Here is a 22,898-nt window from a genome sequence, read left to right as displayed (position 1 = left end):
AAACTTCAAAGTGGAATTTGTGTGAAATTGCGCTCATCGGCAGTGGCAAGCGCTGAAAAGGCCCTTGCTTCTAGGCAGCGCTTTGTAACGCATGACCTCGAAGTAGTGAAATGTGTTTGCCAGAAGCCGTCACCGCTCGCTGGTTGGAATCCAGCTGGGAGCCGTCTTTGTGAACGCGCTTGCAAAGTCATGCCCTTCCGCAGATAGCAAGTTTTCCAAGGCGGTACGAGCGAAGCCACCGACTTCCTCGGCAACATCGGTCACGTTAGAAGGTAAGTACGTATACCTTGAAGCGCCCGACAAGCGATTCATTCGTACAGCGCAGATGTTTGCACTTCATTGCCGCGCGTCCGGAGCTCCCAGCTCCCGCTGTGCAATATGCCGTTCTTATAGAAGTATACCGCTGTCTTCTGAAACTTCACAACGCGGGTAAAAAGCGAGCTCGCGATCAGCTATGCGACTCGCTCCGAACACAGCTCATGGTGGGCCGTGAAACGATGCTCAGGCTGCCGGTGACGACTTTGAATTTGCCCGTGCCGTATAAGCATAGTGCGACGAGCAACTACTACACTGCAGGCAGCCATTGACTATGTCTATTCGTGGTCGGCTCAGCGTGAGGACCGCAAGTGAAGAGGCTAGCCATGGTCGTGTTCGCAGGCGATAACTTTCCAGGAATTCCGGGTCGAACGGACTGAGACCGTCGCTCAGCCGACGCTTCGGCATACGGTTCCCTGCATTCGCATCGTACGCACGTTTGTGAAATGCTTCGTATACGGATCGAACGGACTCAGCACAACCAGGAAATGAAGCGACGTCCGCCATGTTTACGAGCAATTAAGCTGGCTGTCGAGGCGCCCTCAAGGTAGTGTCGGTGCTGCCTCGAGGAAAACGTCGAGTTTTTCGTCTACTCGAGGAGCGATTGGAGCGGAGGTTGGTTTCTGAAACAAAATACGGACCCGTGCGCAGAGCAGCTTGGATTAAAAGCTCGGGGAATGCTTATGAATTCAGCGGTAAGTATTTTGCTGGCTATCAAGCATCAGCATAACCTAAAACAGCCACAGATTCATTCTTTACTGCATTCTAAACAGAAAGCAGCGAAATGGGAGTAAGCTGTCCTCTTGTGCATTGCCTCATATAAAAGGGAGTGCTCTAGAGCACAACTTATTCCTTTTTTACTCCCATATAGCCGCATTCATGTTTAGTGCGTAAGAACAAAAGTTTTAAGGAGTAATCCCCAGTATATCTTTCATAAACCCAAGATGGTTACCGTGGCTAACTGCCGCGGTAGTTGGTCAAGAGAAGGGCTGGTCGTTTGGACCAGGATAGTGTGATTCAGGTGGAAGCATTTAGATTCGTTCCGGGATTCCTCCAATATCGGCCTCGTCAAGACGTCGACAGTGCGTTCTTCAAAATGTAAGGAACAAGACGGAACATGCAAGGCAGCAAAAGAAAAAAAAACGCCGGTCAGTGCGATCCATGCGGCACAGTGTGCGTTAGCATTAGTACGTGTTTCCCCATGACGACAGTGGGTGGCGCCATCTACTCCCGCCAGCCTCCCCACCCCTCGACTGATTCGCCCCCGCCATTTCCCTCTTGCCACCCGTCAACTCCCAACAAGTCGCCTCTCACTCTCACCACTTCCTTCCTGCCCACTCCCTATTGCACTCCCACTTTCTCAACTTCTCTCTTCACTTTGCTTCCTCTCACCAAAGGCTTCGCACGCCGCAAAAGCTGGACTTTTTTCTTGTTACAAGAACCTTTAATGCGCTAGCCTTAAAATGGATGGCGGATGAGGAGGAGACTGCCCTCTGGCCTGATCACCCACCTTTTCGGCGATCTGTGTGGAGTTTTCGAACATCACGATCGTTTTGTTGCCCCAAATTTGAAAAACAGCAGACCTGCTGTCCGCGTCCCGGGGGTAGATTAAGGAAGGACAGATTGCTGCGTTACGACAGCTGCATGCCTGAAACGAATACAGAATTCACAAGCGATCACAACACACGATTTAAACAATTCGCGGTAGCAGTATTGGTTGCACATTCCTACATTCCTCCTTTACACTAATCACCTTCCCATTGAGTCTTTAAGTTTGATTTCACCGTAACTTTAAAGTTCTGGTACTTGCGTTCTGGAGCTTGCGATCAGTAGGCGGTAGCAGTATTAAATTGCACATTCCTCCTTTACATTCCTCACGTTCCCATCGATTCTTTCAGTTTCATTTCACCGCAGTATAAATGTTCTGGTACTTGCGACCAATCTGCGATAGCAGCACAAATTTCACTTTCCTCCTTTAAATTAATTACCTCCCCATTGGATCTTTAGTTTGATTTCATCGTAGCTTTAACATTTTGATGCTTGCGACCAATCTGCGGTGGCAGTATTCATTGCACATTCTTTCTTTACATTACTCACCTTCCCATTGAGTATTTAAGTTTTATTTCAACGTAGCTTTAACGTTCTAGCGCTTGCTACCAATATGCGTTAGGAGTATAAATTGCACATTCTTCCTTTACATTCATCACGTTCCCACTGAGACCTTGATTTTACCGCAACTTTAATGTTCTCGTCCTAGCTATCAATCTGCGGTAGCAGTATTAATTTCTCATTCCCTATTTATATTTATCACAGTCCGATTCAGTCTACGAGTTTGATTTTACCGTATAGTTTAAATGTTCTGGTGCTTAGTACCAATCCGCAGCAGCAGTATAAATTTCACATTCCTCTTTTACATTAATCACCTTCTAATTGAGTCTTTTAGTTTGATTTGACTGTAGCCTTAACGTTCTGGTGCAAGTGACCAATCTTCGGCAGCAGTGTTGATTGCACATTCCTTCTTTATATTCATTACCTTCCCATTGAGTATTTAAGTTTGATTTCACCGTAGCCTTAGCGTTCTGGTATTTGCTACCAAAATAGGGTAGCAGTATAAATTGAACGTTCCTCCTTTACATTCATCACCTTCCCACTGAGTCTTTAAGCTTGATTTCACCGTAGCTTTAACGCTCTAGGGCTGCCCGGACAAGTCGTGGGTGACGGCGGGTGAGGGCTAGGTTGTGGGCGGAGCCCTTCTGGAGTGTGGAGTTCAGTTGCGGGTGGTGAGTATGTGAGTAGGTGGAGCCTCGCAGTCGATAGGTACATTTTAGAGCGCAGCTCTTTGGCGTCCGTTCCTGGGTTTCGCGTTGTCGTCGGCCTCGTAACCAGCTCCGCCCCCCTTTCATCCCCCCAGCGCTAGCAGCGACCGACTGATACCGCTGGATGCCGCTGACGCCGCTAGAGAGTCAAGATAACGTGACTGCATAGAACACCGTCGCCGCCATGCAGAAAGAGGAGGAAAGGGTCCCCCCCCCCTGTTCTTGTGTGGCGGATAGGGTGCTCTTCAGTTGCCGACGCGCCGGTTATTTCACGTAGGCCTCGGCACGTCGACGAATACGTGACCACCTTCCCACGGCTAGACCTGGTTCTTAGCGCTGCGGAAGGGAGGGTATCATATTGTTTGTGTCGGCATCGGCGGCGTTGTCCCTGAAACCAACTCCGCAGCTGGGGTTGACTCACTATCGAAAAGGTGAAACAGCTTATTTGCTGCGCTCAAATTTCGCATTAGGAAGTAACGTAATCGTCGGTAATTTTTATCCCTCCACACTCCGGAAACACCCCTGAAGGTTGTTTTTGGAGTGTGGAGGGTGTTTTAGAAGTGTGTAGGCTTCGTTGCTCACGCAGTAAAAAGAATATAATTGATTGTGGAGAAAGTTCACAGTATGGTTACGCTTGTTGCACCCAATTTGCAGTGCAGCGTTGCATGTCGAGCATCGCCTGGTTTTTCAATAGGACAACTTCCATGGCTTCCTATGCTCCTGTCAATTGCCAGCCTCCTCGCCTAGCCCGAATCTCAGCACTTTGAAGTTTGAAGTTTGTTTTATTTATATCATAGATGTGGGTAGGTCCAGGTAAAAAAGTGATCGCAGATCACTTAAGGGACCTCCGGATCCCCCTTTACATGGCATACAGCAACAAACATCGGAAGATTGGTCAAACGCTATAGACAACACTTTTTACACACAGTTATACATACAAAATATCTTATACATCATAAAAAATATATACTTAACAACGTTTTGTTGCTTATTTAAAGGCAGCTTTAATTTCGCGCAAGCTCCTTTTGGAAATATGGACATTCATGGACTTTAATTGGTTTAATGAGTGTGGCATATTGTAACGTAGCATCTGATTGCCGTAGTTCGTGCGACAAAAAGGAATAAACCATTTTTCTGTATTGCGCAGGGTATAAGCCGGTTCAGTTTGACTGAGGAAGGTCAAGTCTAAAAACGCTCGATTATTATATTGTAGAGATTTCTTCTATCTGGTTGCTAAGTAATATCGGTACAAGCTATGAACTGGTATAATCTGGTAGTGTGAAATAAGTGATCAGTTTCCTTCTCTCTGATACCTTTGTTCATTGCCCTCCTCCCGAGTTTCCTTCTCAGCCTCACCAAATGGAGGCTGAAAAGCTGTGGTCTCAAGCTAGGCCTGGCCGCTGCGTGTCCGCAATGTGAATGTTGACCGTTTGCTTGCCCGAGGGAGGGGAGACATTTCATAAAGCGGTGTAAAGTTTGGGGAGAAAGTGCGAGAAATGGGAGGCGCTAGAGTAGGAGGACTAAGAGGGGGTGAGATGAGTTGTGAGGGTGAAACGGAGGAGAGCGAGGTTTCTGCTTTAGAAGCCATTAACGGTCTCCGGTCTGACTGCTCTCCCTCGGTCTGCGCTCCCCTCCATCGCCCCCCTGGCCGCTCTTTCACACGTTCTCACCGCTTAAGCGTAACGGAACAGAAGCGCACAAACGGGTTTCATCCTGAAGTGAGCCATTTCGCTGGCACTGAAATAGACGAGGCGCTGGCCTGTTGAAGCTCAGCTGAATATCAGCATGCCCGAGAGGCCGCCGTTTCTTTCAATGCTAAGAAAAAAATAATTCAATGTGACGCCGAAAGCCATTATGTATGCGATACCATTGACTGCTGTTGACTTTACGGAAAATGACATCACTTCTGGTTTGGTGGCGTCGCTTCCCTTCAGCCTATGAGAATACCCCGGTCAGGTGACGTCATCTCCCTCCAGCCAGTGGCCAAACTTAATGACCGACGACACGTTTTGTCCCCATGAGATTTCGAATGCTGTAGAATTAAAATGGTGGAGCATAGCTACTACTTCAAACCTTGTACAAAGTGCGCCCATTCTATATTCCGCGGCTTTGACATCCCATCCTGGTCCTCAGCTGATGATGAGGACCATGATGGTGACCGTGCATCAGAAGAGTGCATGGCAGCCAGTGCGAGATAGCCTCGAGCGAAACCTGTACTTAGCCATGTGTGAAAATACGACGCAAAGAAAAGTTTGGTTTATTGGTTTAATAGGGCTTAACGTACCGAAGCGATATCGACTCAGGCTATGAGGGACGCCGTAGTTCGATCGCCAGGGGTTCTTTAACGTGCACTGACATCGCATAGTACACGGACCTCTAGAATTTCGCCTTCATCGAAATTCGGCTGCCGCGGCCGGGATCGAACCCGCGTCTTTCGGGTCAGCATCCGAGCGCCGTAACCACTGAGCCACCGTGGCCGGTGCAAAGAAAAGTGTATTCGTTACAGCACAACCTTGGCGCGCTTGTCGGAACAGCCCCGAAATTCAAGTACACAATGCGCTTTGCTATCATGTCATAGGTTAGTCGAGATATGGAGACCGCAGCTGGCAAAGGACAAGGATAATCGGAGACACATGAGAGAGGCATTTTTTCTGCAGTGGACGTAGTCCGCCTCGTGATGACGATGATGAAATGACGCAACCCATATAGCGCTACTGTCTATCTTTTCGAATCACTGAATTTTTACTTTTTCTGCCACTTTTGATCATCCTGTATATCATCCTGCCGCTTTAAAACTGGCATCATTTTGTGGCCACATTGAATTGATGTTTTGTGAAACAGTGCTTGTAAACTTTTGGGACCATCCTATGGTAAGTTTGGTCATGACAAGGAGACAACACGCCCGACAACCTTATAAAAATGGTCCGTGGACTTCCTATAAAATTCTCATTGCATTTATATAAATATTACCTTTTGTATGTTCCCAATCTATAGACCAAAGTCTACTAAAAGTGTGTGGCCATAAATCTGTAGATTGCCTATAGACCGATTTGTATTGCCTACTGAGTAGTCTAGAAGATTTGTGTACAGAAAGTGTCTATAATGTCTCTGGACATTATAGGAAAAGTCTACGGACATCTATAGGCAGTGCAAATGTATTTTTGTAAAAGCAGACTCCTTACAGGCTATACAAATCATCAAAAAAAAGATGCCCAGGCTTAGCTTGGTTAAGCCAAGAATGCGTTGCATATTGCGCGGTCTTTTTGCGCGAGGTATTGCTTGGCGGCACTCGATTTTCTCAGCAGCTTTTCCTCCGTGACGTATGGATGGATGGATGGATGAATAGGAGCGCCCCCTTTGAAATGGGGCGGTGGCAACCGCCACCATCCTCAGTCGGTCTTTTTTTCTTTTCTTTTTATTTTTTAAGTGGTTTGGTGACGTCACGTCTCGTGAAGTGACGCCACCAAACCACGTGACGTCACGTCACGTGGTTTGGTGGCTGCCCGGCCGCGCCCAAGGGCTGAACTGAGTGATTGCAATATGCTACGCATAAAAGTGGCTGCTCCAGCAGGGTTGCACTTTTCACCTCTCATCAAAAGTTTAAAAAGTTTAATAAAAGTTTTGCTGTCGTAACCATTGCGCTCTTTCCTCGGGTTGTGCGGAAACCGCAACCATAAGCGTTGCCACTAACCTCTCTCGTTTTCGGCGCATACAGCAGCCACCAAAAGGGTGATCAAATCGCTACACTCACCGCTGCATAGTCAATAAGGGTGGTCTTGTTCGCCGGGAGGATGATCTTTAGGTTGAAGTCGTTCTTCATGCGGGAAGCGCGCGCGTACATTGCCAGCGAGAGCATCAGGAAGATCCCTCCAGCAGTGATGCTGTCCAGGCCGGCAAGGATCGGTTGGGTGGCGTTCTGGAGAAGTGTGACAGGATTGAGGACAGACAGGCAGTAAGATGGAACCTAACGAGGTAGGTCTCCGCCCCACACCCCAAATCACACCCAGCAGTTGTGGACAAAACCATTTTTCGACCGGAAAGAGTTTATGAACGCAGTATTTTCATGTATTTTAAGATTTCACTTAACAGTCACTACGGATACCCGCAGATCCTACCTCGGACGGCTCACATTTCTTTTTTAGTATTAACGTTATTGCTATTGTCGAAAACGCTCCCCTTTGTTTTTCTATGGCAGTCTTAACTACTCGATGCGAGCGATGAAAAAACTCTAGAAGCTTTTGCTACGCATCGGAATAACGGACCCTTACTTCGATATTTCGATAACAGTATTTTATAATATTCCAATAAACAAAGTTTTTCTCCTAGAATGCTGGACATGCTATCGCGGGGTGAGCGAAATGAGTGAATTATAAAAAAATAGAAAGACGGGGTAAGACAGTCGTTGATATCACCACTGTAATATCAGCGATCATATCCTATACCTGATATCGTTATTTGATGATTTCGATTACCGCTGTTCTTTTCTTCTTATCAACCGAGAGAACGCCCGAGTTAGTTTGTTGGGACGACGACTCGATGTAGTCTAAAGGAGACAGCCGCCAGTAAAACATAGGTTTCATTCTCGGTATGTGCACAGTAGGAGCTGTCGCTTGTCTCCTCTCATTTGCCCTCGCTTTTTCACATTCCGGTCTTGAACAGTCGAGAGCAATCAAGCACACGTGAAGGACGCGGCGAACAGTTTGGCAAGATCCTTTCAACAGTATCTGCGAAACAAGCTGCGTGGAGCGCTCGGGCCGTGAGCTCTTTGATCCTATCTGTCAAAAAATTCCCTACATGACCCACGTATTACAATCGTGCGGACTGATTTGGCCAAAAAGTTATAGTTACCCGACTGTCGCGTCATCTGTGCGAAGAAAAACTGCGCACGAGTTACGAACTCTGACACAGTTGACAACCAGGCCGTCATCTGCAAACTAAATCAGCGAAGCTGGTCCAGCATGCAAAATGCATTACTAAAGCACCCGAGAAATAAATTAAAAGCTAAATCAAAACAGCGAGTTTCAACCTTTCTGAAGTTAATCAGTAGAATGTGCACATTTTCGTCGCTCCTTGCTTACTCCTCAACCTGCAGACCTTCTCCAAGGCACACTTCGAAACGCGCTGTCTTAAATGAAATGACCAATCAGCTGTTCACTTGGGCTACAGCGCCAAAACCTCACTCAAGCACAGGACGCTGGCAGCCCTTATAAAAGTGGTTTATAGTCTTTTATAGACTTTAATGCTGCCCTGTCCATATTTGATTTTGTCGGTTGATAGTCTATAAACTTTCTATAGAAATCAGTTTACTAAAAGTGCGTGGCCATTAATCTATAGATTATCAATTGACTGTCTATTTAATTGGCGTTGTCCGTAAAGTACTCTATAAGAATTGCCTATAGAAAGCCTACAGTGTTTATGGACAGCCTATAGACTGTCTAAAAAATTTGTACTGGAGAGGCAGAAGGGCCGTCCACGTTTCAGCACGCTGACAAATTTCAATGCATGGAGACAAACTCACCAGCGTCATAAAATTGAATTCGTTTAGAATGTCGTAGTCGGGGTTTGGTGCAGTGGGGTAGGTGTCATTAGAGAAGTATAGTTTCCCGACATGTATCTTGAAGATAACTATGCTGATTCGCGGAAAGAGCCTGTTAAAAAAAAGAAAAAGACAGCGGTCTTGAGGCACTTGTAAACGGCGCAGTGGCTGAGTGGTTAGGGCGCTCGCCTATTGAGCCTGACTTCCCGGTTTGGAACCCGGCCGCAGCGGTCGCGTTTCGATGGAGGCGAAACGCAAGAGGCGCCCGTGTGCTGTGCGATGTCAGTGCACGTTAAAGATCATTTACCCTCGCCCATGTAAAAGCCTCCAGAAGGCGGATGAGTGGCTCCTCCTCCGTCTTCTCACCAATACATTGCTGTGCCCGGCAGCACTAAAACATTTTGACCCCTCCATTAGCGGCAGCTGCCCGCACTGTAGTGCAGTGTCTTCGGACACCTATCACATGGTGTGGGCCTGCCCCTCCAACCCGGCCAATCCCCCCATCCCCAACCCAACCCAACCCGGGAGGACTGGGAGGCGACCCTGGTCGGCTGCCACGACTTACAGGCCCAACAAGCCTTAGTCGGGTGCGCCCGGGCGGCGGCCACCCACTGGGGTCCCATACTAGGCACCTCCACCTAGTGCTTGTAAGGATCGGTTCCTTACGGGCTGATCTAGACATTCCTTATGTCCCTTCTTAGTGAATGTTTTCACCTTCCACCACCACGTCATGGACAGTACGAACATGAACGCTTGAGTGTAGTAGAGTCGTGCGGGGCCCAGGGACCTCTGTGTCCCAAACAACTCTGTCAAAATAAAAGTTTTTACCACCACCACCACACCTCAGACACAAAGTGGAAAGGCAGATGTTGGTCACGCCACAGAACTCTTTCCACCATGTTATTAGGGTTCCAGGATGCCTGCCGCGACCTCCCGTGTTCCCTTTAAGAAAATTTGAGACGAGCAATGCCACTGATGCGGTAGGGTATGCGTAAGTAATAGTGCAGCCCCCGGACGGAGCTGCCGAAGCGGCTTGCAGGTTCAGAGCGTGCGAGTAGTCAGGTTGAGGATGACGTGGTCAGGCTCGTGATCACATGACTACATTGCAGCTGCGCGCAAGCTGTCGCTGAATTTCGCTTCATCTCATGTAACTGCGGGCGTCAGTTTTTTTAGAATATTTTTGCCAGCAACTCCGTCTTGTGCATAATATTTTAAGCAGGCAGTGATCAACACCATACTTGACACCAAACAGTGCCTGGTTAAATTTACAGTGCTAGCCGCTTCCTCGTGCAGAGCCTTTCAGATTTTTATTAACATCGGGCGACCATCGGTCGACGCGGAATTAAGGTTAGTCCGTACGCAAGTGACTGAGCGAATTAAACGATTGAGCGGTCTGTCTCGGCGAAAATTTTCCAACTTGTTGGAACCTGTGGTTGGAACCTCTTTTCGAGCGATTGTGAGGGACCGCAACAGGTTTTTGCGCCGCGGCGGCAGGATTTGCGAGTGTTTTCGCTTGAATGTGGAACAGGCTTTACGGGCTTTGTAACAGAGATAAAAGGGAAAATCGTCCCCCCAGTGCGATCAGCGTTTCTTACACTGTCGTTAATGCGCTGAATAAGGTGCTGAAATTGATATTTGCGCGATAATAAAAATTCCGGAGGCTGTACTCTGCTGCTCCGTACGCGCCCATACGGCACTAGATGTCTGCGTCGATCAGAGCTTAGTACGGGACTGACGTGGTCAGTGGCTACGGCATTCTGTTTCTGAGCACGTGGTCGTGGTGCCGGTTCCGGCCGCGGCAGGAGTACTTCGGCGAAGATTGAACGCAGACACGACCTTCTGCGAATATTTCTGTGAACGTATGAACTTAAGCTCACTGGAATTAATCTAGAGACCCCCCCCCCCCCCCCCCCTTATAGAGGGGCTCTTATAACATCGCGACATCTCGACACGTAATCGTTTAATATACTAGCGCCGCGGCAACACGGGCATTAGAGGTAATGAACATTAGCAGAGCATTGAGTAGGTAGGGTAAGTGATGGTCCCTTAGAGCAAGGGAGTGGATTCCAAGAAAGAGTTAATGTAGTAGAGGTTGACAGAAAATCAGGTGGGTAGATGGGATTGGGAAGTTTTCGGGCATAGAACGGAAGCGGCTGACGCAGTGCAGGGTCATCTGGAGGTGAAGAGGAGAGGCTTTTGCATGGGCTTAAGCGGGCTGACGAAATTTATGGATACGCTGCTGAACATGGAGAAAACATCTAATACAATGGGTCGCGGTAGGCTTGTAGCTCCACTCCACGAAGACTTAGGTTATTTGTAGTATGAAACAAAACTCAAAAAGAACAAAACACACATTTTGTTGTTTTATGCAGCGTGTCTGTCTGATGAAGTTGTGCGGTTTTAATCGAGGGGGGGGGGTATATGTATGTTTTATTTATTTATTTGATTTGAAATACCTTACAGGCCCATTGGGCGTTGTGTTAGGGGGCGATACAATACTATACAGTACATTAATAGCCAAAGGAAACAAAAGGAAAAACATACGAACATATAAAAATAAATCAAGAATGCGACGCATTAATAACAAATGAAATAAAAGGGAAACATGCAGTCATGATAAACAATATATCAACAAATTAGAAACGTAGAAACAACGCGGAAATAACAAAAGGAAAAAAAAGAATACGCGACACAAATTAAAGCACAACAATAAATGATAATGTGCGCGCGGAACGTTGTAACAGTGAGTAACATAACGTGATTAAGGCAAACACGAAAACATAATAGGCAAACACAAGTAAGAAAACATCAAAAACGCACGCCAGTAGTAGCAAAGTAAAGTACAAAAAATAAGAAATAAAGACAGATTTCAACGGAGGCGTGCTAAATAATGGTTTAAATGAAATGTGGGATGAGTTGGGTATGGAAGGAATCGAGATTAGATACGGAAGCGATCTCTCCTTAACCGCGGCTGACACAATTCAAAACCGTCGGAACCCCACTCGGTGCTCGTGCGCGCTACAGAGTGCAGCCGACCACGGCGGGCGTTGCTCTGAGGGAACAAAGGAACGACAGTCTGGCTGACACAAACAAGACATTTATTACTACAACAACAATAACGCCAGCTGGCAACGAAGTACGCTAAGGATCGAGGTCGTCCGTCTCACCAGCAAGATAACGAGCGAATGTATACACCCACGCTAGGACAGGAGAGATACTCAGCGGTCGGATGGGATGAGGTGAGGGAGAACATTCATCCCCACGAGGCATCGCCCCGCTGGTGGAGAGCGGAGCGTCGCGCCGGAACGTCAGCGCGCGTCCACGTTCCCGAGCCGAAGGGCAGTCGCCCCCGCGCGCGCGTGCAGCAATCACGCCATCCGTGGCGTTCGTGTGGTTGCGACGACGGGGCACTCCATTGTTAGTTAAGGTATCTATATAGGCTAGGGAGGGTGCATCGCGGGGAAGGCAACCATAGAGGACGAGCGGGGCAAGGTCCCCACAAAGGCCGCATTTCATACTGTTGCGTAACGCGGTGAACCCAACAGGACACCACTTCAGCAAGAGCGTGCTCACCTGATGGCCTCCAATGCCCGATCCGCCAGCGCCTGTGCATTATTCTTCTTCGTCACTCCCATTCCTACGGCGCAGTGGTAGTACGGCGGCGAGGACTTTGTTCTCAATACTTCTTCGACCACCTGCAAAAGTTGGCACTGTTCAGTCGAGTTCTGCGATGGTCCTGACGACACTTCTTGACTCCTTGGCAGGGAACAACGCTCGGCAGATACATGGAACTAGGACATGCCTATTCCACCCTTTATACATGCGGCACGCGCTCAAAAACTCCCATCCCTTCGGAAATTCTACAAATAATTAGCGTCCATTTATAAGCCACACTTATCACTCTGCTGTTCTCTTAAAAAAGATTTGTCGAAAATTTTCTCATTTGTGTCAGTCATACTCAACCGTTGCACTTTCCGTTAATTTTGGAAATATTTTTTTTTTGTTATATATTCTCCATCGCACTCTATGTCAGTATCGTAGAAACTTCTCTCTTTTGCGTCAGTCGTAAACGCCCTTCGTACTCTCAGAGAATTTCGTAGAACTTCTGTTTTGTGTGTCATACTCGCCCACCGCACTCGCGGGCAATATCTCGGAACTTTTCTCCTTTTTGTCAGACGTACACGCCCCTCGCACTATCGAATAATTTTGGAAATATTTTATTTTGCGTCAGTGATACGGGCCAATCGCACTCTCCGTCGACATTGCAGAAATTTCTTTTTTTTTCAGTCGTACTCGCCCTCTTTCACAAACTGCACTTCTTCCGAAACTGCCCTTCTCTAAGAATACTTTCTAGACAACCCGGTCATCTCAATGAGATGGCCTCCACCTGAATTCTCCTTTTCTCAGAAAATCTAGTAGACTAGGCAGTTAGTACAGTCTTTGTCAAAAGTAACCAGGCTGCATGATTTGCTTCTAGCTCTACAGTGGAGCCCTTACAGCTTCTCTGAAGCTGAAATGGTCTTTAAAGGTAAGGACTGGGGGTCTTCTTACCTTCCAACACCTCTTGATCTTCAGGAAAGCCGCAAGGGCTCCACTATACAAGTTAGGAGCAAACCATGCAGCCTGGTTACTTTTGACAAAGACGGTACCTTTGTAAAGTCTCACTCATCCACAGAAGGCCCTTCTCTGCAAAATTTCATAAGCCACACGCTCCATTTGAAAAATTGCACTCTCCTCAAAAGTGCGCTACTTTTTGCTGAAAATATCCTCATAGTTCGCGCATTTTGAAAGTTGCATTCACTCATAAGCTTTATTTTTTTTGATGAAAGTACTATTGCCGCAGGCGAACGAAGACGAAGGAGTAGAAGTGCGAACGAGGTGGATGTGTGGTCGGTTAGACGCTATCGGGAATTCACCTGCTACGCCTGCTATGCCTGGCGTGAACCGACCTTGAGCAAAGCTTTTCCGCCTGTAACAATACTTTTTTTACCTTTGCAGAAGGCGCATTCAATAATAAACTGCACAATTGCGATAAATTTTGTAAACAATTATTACACACTATGTTATAGCTCTCACTGTCTCATAAATTACTTTTTCGCCCCATATTTCACGGACAGTTTGCACTTTTATGTTCGCAGTATTGCCCTTAAAATCAGCATTTTTTCGGAAAATCCCGTTCACAGTTGCCATTATTGTTTAAGGGCTACCCTCAGATTGAATGCCCTTGTGAGATTTATCTTCAGTAACTCACGCTGAGGTACCGCAAGTCCCCAGTTTTGATGGTGTCAAAATCTACGTCAGTCTTGTCGATGTTCAGCATGCCGAAGTGGACGAACTTGTCACGAAAAAGGTCCCCCATCGCAGCCTTGACCTTCGATGCATCATTGGCCACAATATCACCGATGGTCCTGCACAAGGACAGAAATCAGAACGATGATGTTGTTTGTGCCCCGTACAGGGTGTCTTGCATGTAGACGGACAACCATTTTAATGCTTGGCTGGTTCCACTGAAGAACAATGTCAGTGCCGGGGCAGATCTTTCTAGATAATGATGAGTTTATTTTTGCTTAGGTACAAAGAAAGAAGAAACCATGAAAAAATTCAGGGGGGCACTTTGTTGACCTAAAGTGCGGTGAGGCGAAATCCGGTGTTGCTGCTTGTGTCACTGATGCGTTGTTAAGATGTTAGGCTTCGCCTCTAAGAGCGAAACGCGACAGCGTCTTGCAACGCTGCCAGGCAGTCCATAGAACGCCATCTCCCGTTCGGTTGTATGCCTTGCGCGTCGGTAAATTGGTTTTTGAGGAAAGGAAATGTATCTGTCTCGCATATCTCGGTGGACACCTGAACCTCGCCGTAAGGGGAAGGGAGGAAGGTGGAAGTGAATGAAGACACCGTATTCACTAGATGCGCCTTTGTTCATTCCATACCATCGAGCTGGCATGACGGAGTGCTTTTTTTCCTGTGAAAGTGGCCGTCTTTTGGTTGTTGATTTCACCTTTTCGAAATTATGTTGGCGTGTTATCTGTGTATATGCTCCGAATGTGGAAAGAGAGCGTCAGCATTTTTTTTGAATCCTTGGAGTCATGGTTCAAGTGCGACAAAATTTTGGTTGTTCTTGGGGACTTCAATTGCGTGTGCATGGCTGTTGACAGAGCTAAGTGCAGAAAATTTAGAGATAAGAGTGCTGAAATGCTGAACGCATTTGTTAGTGGCTACAGCTTAGAGGATATTGGCAGTGTGTTCTCCACTGGGAGCTGTCCGGAATACACGCACTTTCAGCGCGATAGTCATGCGCGATTGGACAGAGTATATGTTTTGACCCATGAGGTACCCGTGAATGGGTCTTTACGCTTTCTCGACTTGAGGCTATCGACGGCACAAAATCACCTGTGTTGGTTGTATGAGCCAAGAGGGGGCAAGTCCTTGTTGCCTTACAGTTCAGCTCACTCCAAGATCGCGACGAGGGGCATTGTGAACCTCTGTTTCACAAATGCCTTAATGAAGTCCTGTGTCCACTCGATGGACCATAGTCTGAAAGAGCAGAATCGGAGGCTGATAAAAGCTGGCTACCCCGAGCACCTTCTGATCTCAGTAGCCGGCTCCCTCTTGAGGAAACTCAAAGGAAGCCAAGTGAGTGCTGCCCCAGACCACCAACACAAAGTCGCTGTGGTGCCGTACCTGCATGGTCTCTCTCACAGGCTCAAAAGAATTCGACAAAGGCAGGTGTCCGAGTAGTGTTCTCGGCGCCCGACAAGCTATCCAAGCTTTGTCGCAGAGTGAATGCCCCGGCTGTGAGAGAGCCAGCCTGCCTTGTTAGGCACCGTGCACCCTTCGTTCCTTGCGAGGTTGGTGTAGTTTACAAGATAGCCTTGAGCTGCGGCAAGGCCTACGTGGGGCAAACCGGACGTTGCCTCAATGAGCGTCTTATGGAGCACTCAAAAAATGTTTCTAACACCGTCAAGAAAAACCTGGGTGTTCACTGTTTAAAGTGTCCCTCCGGTTCCTGCGAGCCTTTCCTTCATGACTGCTCGGTCATCGCGAGAAACGCGCATCAATCCACACGCGAAATTATAGAAGCCGCCCACATTCTAAAGCTAGGTGAAGATTGTGTTAGCACACCCTCGATAGCGCTAACGAAACGTGAGTTAGATTATTTGAGCCAGGCATGGAGCAATTTTAATGTGCAGGATTCCGAAATTCGTCTTTTAGCCTTTTTTACCTTTTGGACAAGGTTGTTTTCTGTCTTCTGCTTTTAACGTCCCTTTTGGTTCTTTTATCGGTTTTAAAATTTTTTTAATGGTCTGTTTGGCCTTTTAGTGCATTTTGTTCACTTGTCATCTCCTAGTGTTTTTTGTCTCTTGTACTGTCTGCTTGCGTCATCCTTTTAAGCGTGATCCGTTTAATCGCCCCTCCACTTGTCTCTTTATCTTTCTAGTTTTCATTTTTTGTTGCCTCCAATGGTCACCCTTGCCCTCATGTTATTTTCAATTGCAGTGTGTTATCTTTCGGTCGCGTGCAAACACAGCAGATGTTACTCATGTCTTCCCGCCCACTTTTCGAACGTATATATATGTTGCTCCACAATAAAATAATCAGTTGAAGTCAGCGCTGTATCGTCTTGCCTTTCTTTGTCCGTGTCTTAGGAGTGCGCTGTGTTGTTCCTCAAGAGTACATGTGTCAGTTGATCTTGTTCCCTTATGCTGTAGTTATCGTGTACAACCAGTGACTTTCAGTGATCATTGTCTTGTGAGTGCCACTTTTGGAAAAAAGAGCAGGAAAGCACGCTTTAACTGGCTCCTGTGGAAACTGAATGCCAAACTTTAGGAGGATGAAGAGTTCGTGATGAAAATTAAGACTGATTTTGAGAACATTCTTATTGCCCAACCAGTTTCTTTTGCAATGGAGTGGGAAAGATTCAAAGAGCAGGTGAAGTTTAAAGCAATAGAAAGGAGCAGTGTGATTAGGTATAAAGAGAAAGAAAAAGAAAGAACCCTGCACGCTGAACTGAATGCTTGCTGAACATGGAAAGCACAGCTCCTGGAATGTTCACAAAAGAAATCAGAGATGTGAAATGCGAACTGGAACGCAATGACACAGAAAAATATAAAGCTGCTGTCGTACGTGCAAGGTCCGAAAAATTGTGGGCAGGCGAAACGCCTACAAAGTGAGCGCTCGCGGACGAAAAACGGTACGCTTGCCAGAAAGAAATCAGAAATATAAGATACAGAGACGAAATTACCAGCGATCCAGGAGATATTCAGAACGCCTTTGTGGACCACTTCACAGAACTTTTTGGTAACAAGCGCCAGACTGTAGAAGGTTTTCATGTAAACCTCTTACAATTGATACCAACACTTGACGATGAAATCAAGCAGCGCCTAGAGCTGCCAATTACCTTGCAGGAGATAGAAAAAGCAATAGACGACCTACCATGTGGAAAAGCCCCTGGGCCAGATGGGTTGAGTGCTATATTCTTCAAAACATTCAAACACTAAGTCGCTCAACTGATGCTCAAAGTATTAACAGAAGCTTATGAAAATAATCAAGTTCCATTGTCTTTTACTACCTCCCACATTGTTTTAATTCCCAAGACTGATGACACAGAGAAACGTATGTTGGTGGGGTCCTATAGACCAATCAGCCTCACAAATGTGGATTACAAGGTGTTCATGAAGATTTTAGCCAGCAAATTGCAAAGTGTAATTGCCAAGTTAGTTGGGCCGCATCAAACCTGTGGCATCAAATGTCGCAGCATTGCCGCAAATATACATGTTGCACGAAGCGTATTAGAATGCGTTGACGCGCTTGGCAGTCAAGTAGCTATGATGCAGCTAGATTTAGCAAAAGCTTTCGACCGTGTTTCTCATGACATTCTTTTCTCCATTCTAGAGCATGCCAACCTGGGTAGCGTAATAGTAGAAGGGGTAAAAATGGCTTACGCAAATTGTACGACGCGAATTATAGTTAATGGCGAACTTACCAACAGCCTCATAGTACGCTCGTCGGTGAGACAAGGATGCCCGCTCTCTCCCCTGCTGTTTGCAGTATATCTCGAGCCGTTGTGCTTGGCCATTCTTAACAGTGACTGCATTTCTGGAATCAAGCTTCAGGCAGCCGAAGTGAAAATCCTTGCATACGCGGACGACATAGCGGTATTTTACACAAACAGAGACAGCATTCGTGAAGCTACGAATGTGGTCGAAAAGTTCTGCGACCAAACTGGATGTCAGGTAAACTGGGTAAAAAGCTCCGGATATTGGCATGGGCAATGGGATGTTTCACCAGATTTTTTTTCTCGACTTCAATGGACTGACTTGCCGACGCGGTACCTTGGGGTGCCCCTAAAAAGTTATCGCGATCCCAGCACACACTGGAACGAAGAGACGTTAAAGGCAAGAGAGAAAGCGGACGCGTGGCAAGGAAGGCAGCTGTCAATCTTTTCACGTGCCTTTGTGTGCAATGTTTTCTTGATTTCTAAGATATGGCACGTGATGAATGTGCTCTGTGCGTCGCGCAGCAATATTCAAAAAATCCATCGAGTGTTTGCAGTTTTTCTTTGGGCATCGACCTGGGAGAAAACCAGGCGAACAAACTTTTTTAGTTCAGTCAAAACCGGTGGCGTTGGACTGGTTCATTTGTTTTTGCGTCAAGCGGTGTCGCGCTTTATTTTCCTTCGTGATCAAAATGACATATTTTTGAAAACTGTTATGCAAATGCGGTTGCAAAGGCTGGTCCCCGGAATCATAGTGTCATCGTGTGAAAACTTGTGTGGTGCTGTAAACAGATATTTGCGTGAGGTTGTCCTTTCCTTCAGGCTGTTGGAAGTGCGTTTTTCACTAGAATACCTGTATAACGTTCCCAAAAAGGAGCTGTATAAGGATCTGGTTGATATTATGCTGCCGCCACCTTTGTATCGTGCACCTTACCGTGGAGGCCAAGGGCAGGATATTTTAAAACGGGTGAAAAAGATGCCGGTCCGGCCGACAGTGAAAACATTCTTTTTCAAATTGCACTCTAATACACTACCCGTTAAAACCTGGCTCCATGAAAAAGGAATCTTTGTCCCATGGACAACAAATTGTCTGTTATGTAAGCAGCCGGAGACAATTGAACATGTTTTCCTAGACTGCTGGGACGCCATATTTTTCTGGGATGTCCTGCAGAGAACCATCAAGAAAGAACTACCACTGCACCCTTATGGTATCAGATTTCTACCAGTTGATCGCAAAGAGGTACCTGATGACTTATTAATGCTTCTTGGCCTCCACAGCTTTTGGAAAACGCGAATGCATGTAAGGCATGCTGATATAAACACTCGTAGTACACGTGAGAACTTTGTTGAATGTGCTGTTTATCTGCGGGAATGTTACCAGGCGCAGCGTGACCCACCCCAGTGGGTAACACTACCAGATGATCTAGTGAAACTTAAGAAATTTTAACTTCACCCGTATCAGCTCAAGTGTAGCTGAAGTGTTCTTATTGTTGTCATGTCAATCTCGAAAATAAAGAAAAAAAAAAGCTGGCATGGCGGAGTGGTTACGTGCTCGTCTCGCACTCCGGAGACCGGGGTTCGATTCCTGAACTCAACCAATTTCCTACTCGGTTTTATTTATTTATCTGGTCTGACTATAAAGGTTTATTAGGCTACTTGGTCAATTAAGCAATTAACTAACTTCATGGTATACTGATGCTTCAAGTAACTTCAGTCCCAGTTACTTGAAGCATCAGTATACCATGCCTTTATTTGGTTGCATGGTTACTAGCCAAAGTACAATTGGCCCGTTTGAAATTCGCGCACTTTGACGCCACGACCGTTTCGACCAATTGAAAAGCGTGACATTTCTGTCGACAACTTCTGCTTACAACGATGAGGCATTAAAGGCTTTCGCCTTAATAAGTAATTCGTAGATGTTGCAAGCAGGAAAGAATATGGTTTTTCGAGAATGGCCTAGACAGAGTTCGACTAAAGTCCTTGGATACATCCCCAGGTAGATTTGTCGCTTTTTTAAACTATTAAGGTGCTTTAAGTTCAACTACTTTCACTTCAGAGCTGAAATATATCCTCAAGGCAGTGAACCTCTGCAATGACAGAAAAAATAAGGGCGCTGACAAGCTCACGCTTTTTAATTGCCATTCCTTGAGAAACAAAAATTATCACTTGGCTAGTTAAATTGGTAACTTGGGAAGAAACCACGACAGGGTACCGAAGCGATAGTTAAGGCATCCGCCTCGCCTTCAGGAGATGCTGGGCTCGATCCCCAATGCCACCGGATAACCATCGCTACTTTAATGAGCGCAAGATTTCCCCAGGCCTTATGTACGGTTCTTTTGGGGTGCAATACATACGAAAAGAACCTTTCGTCAAACCCCCAAGGTGCACGAGAACAACCCTGGTGACGCTCTTAAATTCTGTGGCACGGGGGGGAGGGAAGCGAGGTGAAAGTGGAAACAGCCGGAATGATCGGTGCTACAATTTGGGGTGATGGAGAGTAGATGGTCACCCATGTCCTATTTGGGCACAGCAATAGGCAGACACACACAGATCGACCTTGTCATGACTGTAGGCCGGCCGGTGAGGTTTCAAATTCTTGAAAAAAAAAAATCAACCTGAGTGTACTTAATCAATAGGCTTAAATAAATACTTTATAAATACGGTAAGCGATGGTATTGTCTGTGAACGCTTATACCGACCTGAGCGAGGGCCTTGTCCCTGTTACTCTGCCTGCAATTGAGTGGAGCCATTCTCTCATCTAATTTTTGACTGCCTCGCATTTCACAGGCAACATGCTGAGCGTTTATCGCAGTACCTGAAAATAGTGCTACCTACCGCACTAAAGAACTACCTGTAGTACAGAGAAGCAAAATAAGAACGTGACGTAGTACACCTTCTATGGATTTGCAAGAAGCAGTGTCTGACTCCGCTGACGACTCTTCAGAGTGGGACGTAACTGTAACGAACAATGGCAGCCTGAAATGGACCTCAAGCGCGTAGAGATTCGACCGCAGACAGTATGTGTAATACAGCCCTTACAAAAATTTTTAGACAGTCTGTAGACTCCCTGTAAACTTCTGTCTATAAATTCTATATACTGTCTATAGACAAATGCTAGAGAACAGTCTATAGGCAATAGAAATGCTCTAGACAGTTTATAGACAATCTATACATTTATGGAAATGCACTTTTATTAGACTTTTGTCTCAGACAGTCTATAGACTATGAGTAGGTAAATATAAATGTCTATAAGAAGGCAATAGAGTCTATAAGAAGTCTACAGACTGTCTATAGACCATTTTTATAAGGAAGTAAGTCAAGCTGGTCACTGCCGCTTCACTGATGCCGACGCCGATGATAAACGAATATGAAGTACAAACTTCACGTGTCTTCCAGAGATCAATGTCGCAGTTTCCTTCTCACCATTTCCCTAACGAATGATATCCCTGCTCCTGCATATAGACCCCGAGGCCGTAACCATCACATCCATTGGTTTCTTTTCTTCAAATCAAAGAAGTTTCTCACAAGGTGCCCTGATCTCTTCGGTAGCGGCTTCTGCGACACGCTTCTTGTAGACCGGCTTCTTACAGCCGCAAGGGCAGGCATTTTGTAGAGGTTGGTAACATTAATGTGGTTATCACAGTTAAAAAGTTGGCTGTGGTTTAGCACTGGTTAAACCTGAAGTGACGCGAGACTCCGCCGAGCCGCCTACTTATACATGCGGGCGCGAAAACCTGTCACCCCACCTTGCGCATTTTCATTGCACATTATCCCTAGCATACTTCGGCCGAGCTGCCTTTGAACCTTTAAAATCAAATCGTCGGCGTCATCAATCTCAACTGCTGAACAGTGTCCGCTTACCCAAGTTCCATGGAGGTGCCCATTGTGGTCGATGTGTACGAGTTGGCAGCCTCTTTGAGCACATCGAAGGCCTTCCTGCCGTGGGTGGGCACTATCTTGTTCTGTTTCACGTTGTAGTACACGTCCGTGTAGAAGATGTAGTCACACAGGCCGTCCGGGGGAACCATGCTTATGTCCACGCCTGAGACGCCGAAAGTGCAGACCAGCCGTACCCCTGCGCATGGGAGTTGATGATGAAGTGGCGAGAGCCACTATATATATATTGTAAAGAGGAAGACGCTTAGCAGACGGAGCAACAGAACCGATGCGCGGCGCGAGGCGAGAAGAAGACGATCGGCAGCTGAAGCAGCAGAACCGAATATATATATATATATATATATATATATATATATATATATATATATATATATATATATATATATATATATATATATATATATATATATATATATATATATATATATATATATGAGCAATTGAGAAACGCTTCGTTTAGGTGAATATGTATTGCTAGTCGACGTTTCGGACAGAGCCTGTCCTTTCTCAAAAAAGACAGGCTCTGTCCGAAACCTTGACTCGCAATAAATGTTTTCCTGAATGAAGCGTTTCTGAATATTTTACCTCTAGCAACCAAGTACGTTCATTTTTTTGTTGCTGCATTTATATATATATATATATATATATATATATATATATATATATATATATATATAAGGGAAGGGGAGAGGGGCTCGTCATACATTAGAGAGAAGTCAACAGCCACGGCAAAATGAAGAATACTACGGAATATTTTATCGCTTAAAGATAATTGGTTAGAAAAGCAGAAGAAAAAAAAAACCACATGCCGCCGGTGGGAACCGAACCCACGACCTCCGAATACGGAGGTCGTGCGTATTCCTAAAACTAAAACTTCCTTCCTAAAACTTTGAGACGATTACGACAGAGAACTGTTTCTAAGTTCAAATGACTCCGTTGCATCCCGTGCTTCATCACCTTATAAATACCTATGTATTGCCGTCGCGGTGGCTCTGTGGATATGGGGCTTGCCTGCTGACCCGAAAGACGCGGGTTCGATCCCGGCTGCGGCGGTCGAATTTCGATGGAGGCGAAATTCTAGAGGCCCGTGTACTGTGCGATGTCAGTGCACGTTAAAGAACCCCAGGTGGTAGAAATTCTAGAGCCCTTTACAACGGGACCCCTCATAGCCTGAGTCGCTTTGGGACATCAAACCCCTATAAACCAAGCCATCATTTCACACCACAGCTCTCCAGGTCCGGGCACTTTGTCACTAGTTGCAACAAAGCATTAAAGACACAAGGGAACTTTCACCGTAATTTGCGCAAGTCTCCGCCTATCGTTCGTAATCATTCCTAAATAA

The 22,898-nt window shown here is 46.2% G+C and overlaps 1 protein-coding gene across 1 annotated transcript in view; it reads right to left on the bottom strand.

Moving 5' to 3' along the window:
* LOC149366521 (uncharacterized) overlaps positions 1-22,898 on the bottom strand; it is a 60,464-nt gene that overhangs the window by 19,490 nt on the left and 18,076 nt on the right. Inside the window, exons 6-11 of the mRNA XM_089571189.1 lie at positions 21,521-21,734; positions 13,919-14,075; positions 12,241-12,362; positions 8,650-8,779; positions 6,883-7,047; positions 1,826-1,963 (exon numbers count right to left, since the gene is read on the bottom strand). Of these exons, the coding sequence (XP_089427315.1) occupies positions 1,826-1,963; positions 6,883-7,047; positions 8,650-8,779; positions 12,241-12,362; positions 13,919-14,075; positions 21,521-21,734 (926 nt within the window). The remainder of the gene's footprint in view (positions 1-1,825; positions 1,964-6,882; positions 7,048-8,649; positions 8,780-12,240; positions 12,363-13,918; positions 14,076-21,520; positions 21,735-22,898) is intronic.

The sequence above is a fragment of the Amblyomma mixtum genome, chromosome 1 (genome assembly GCF_055824585.1).
Source record: "Amblyomma mixtum isolate Tamu chromosome 1, ASM5582458v1, whole genome shotgun sequence".
Classification (NCBI taxonomy): Eukaryota; Metazoa; Arthropoda; class Arachnida; order Ixodida; family Ixodidae; genus Amblyomma; species Amblyomma mixtum.
The sequence above is the reverse complement of the archived record's forward strand: the minus strand, read 5'-3'. Positions and strand labels throughout refer to the sequence as shown.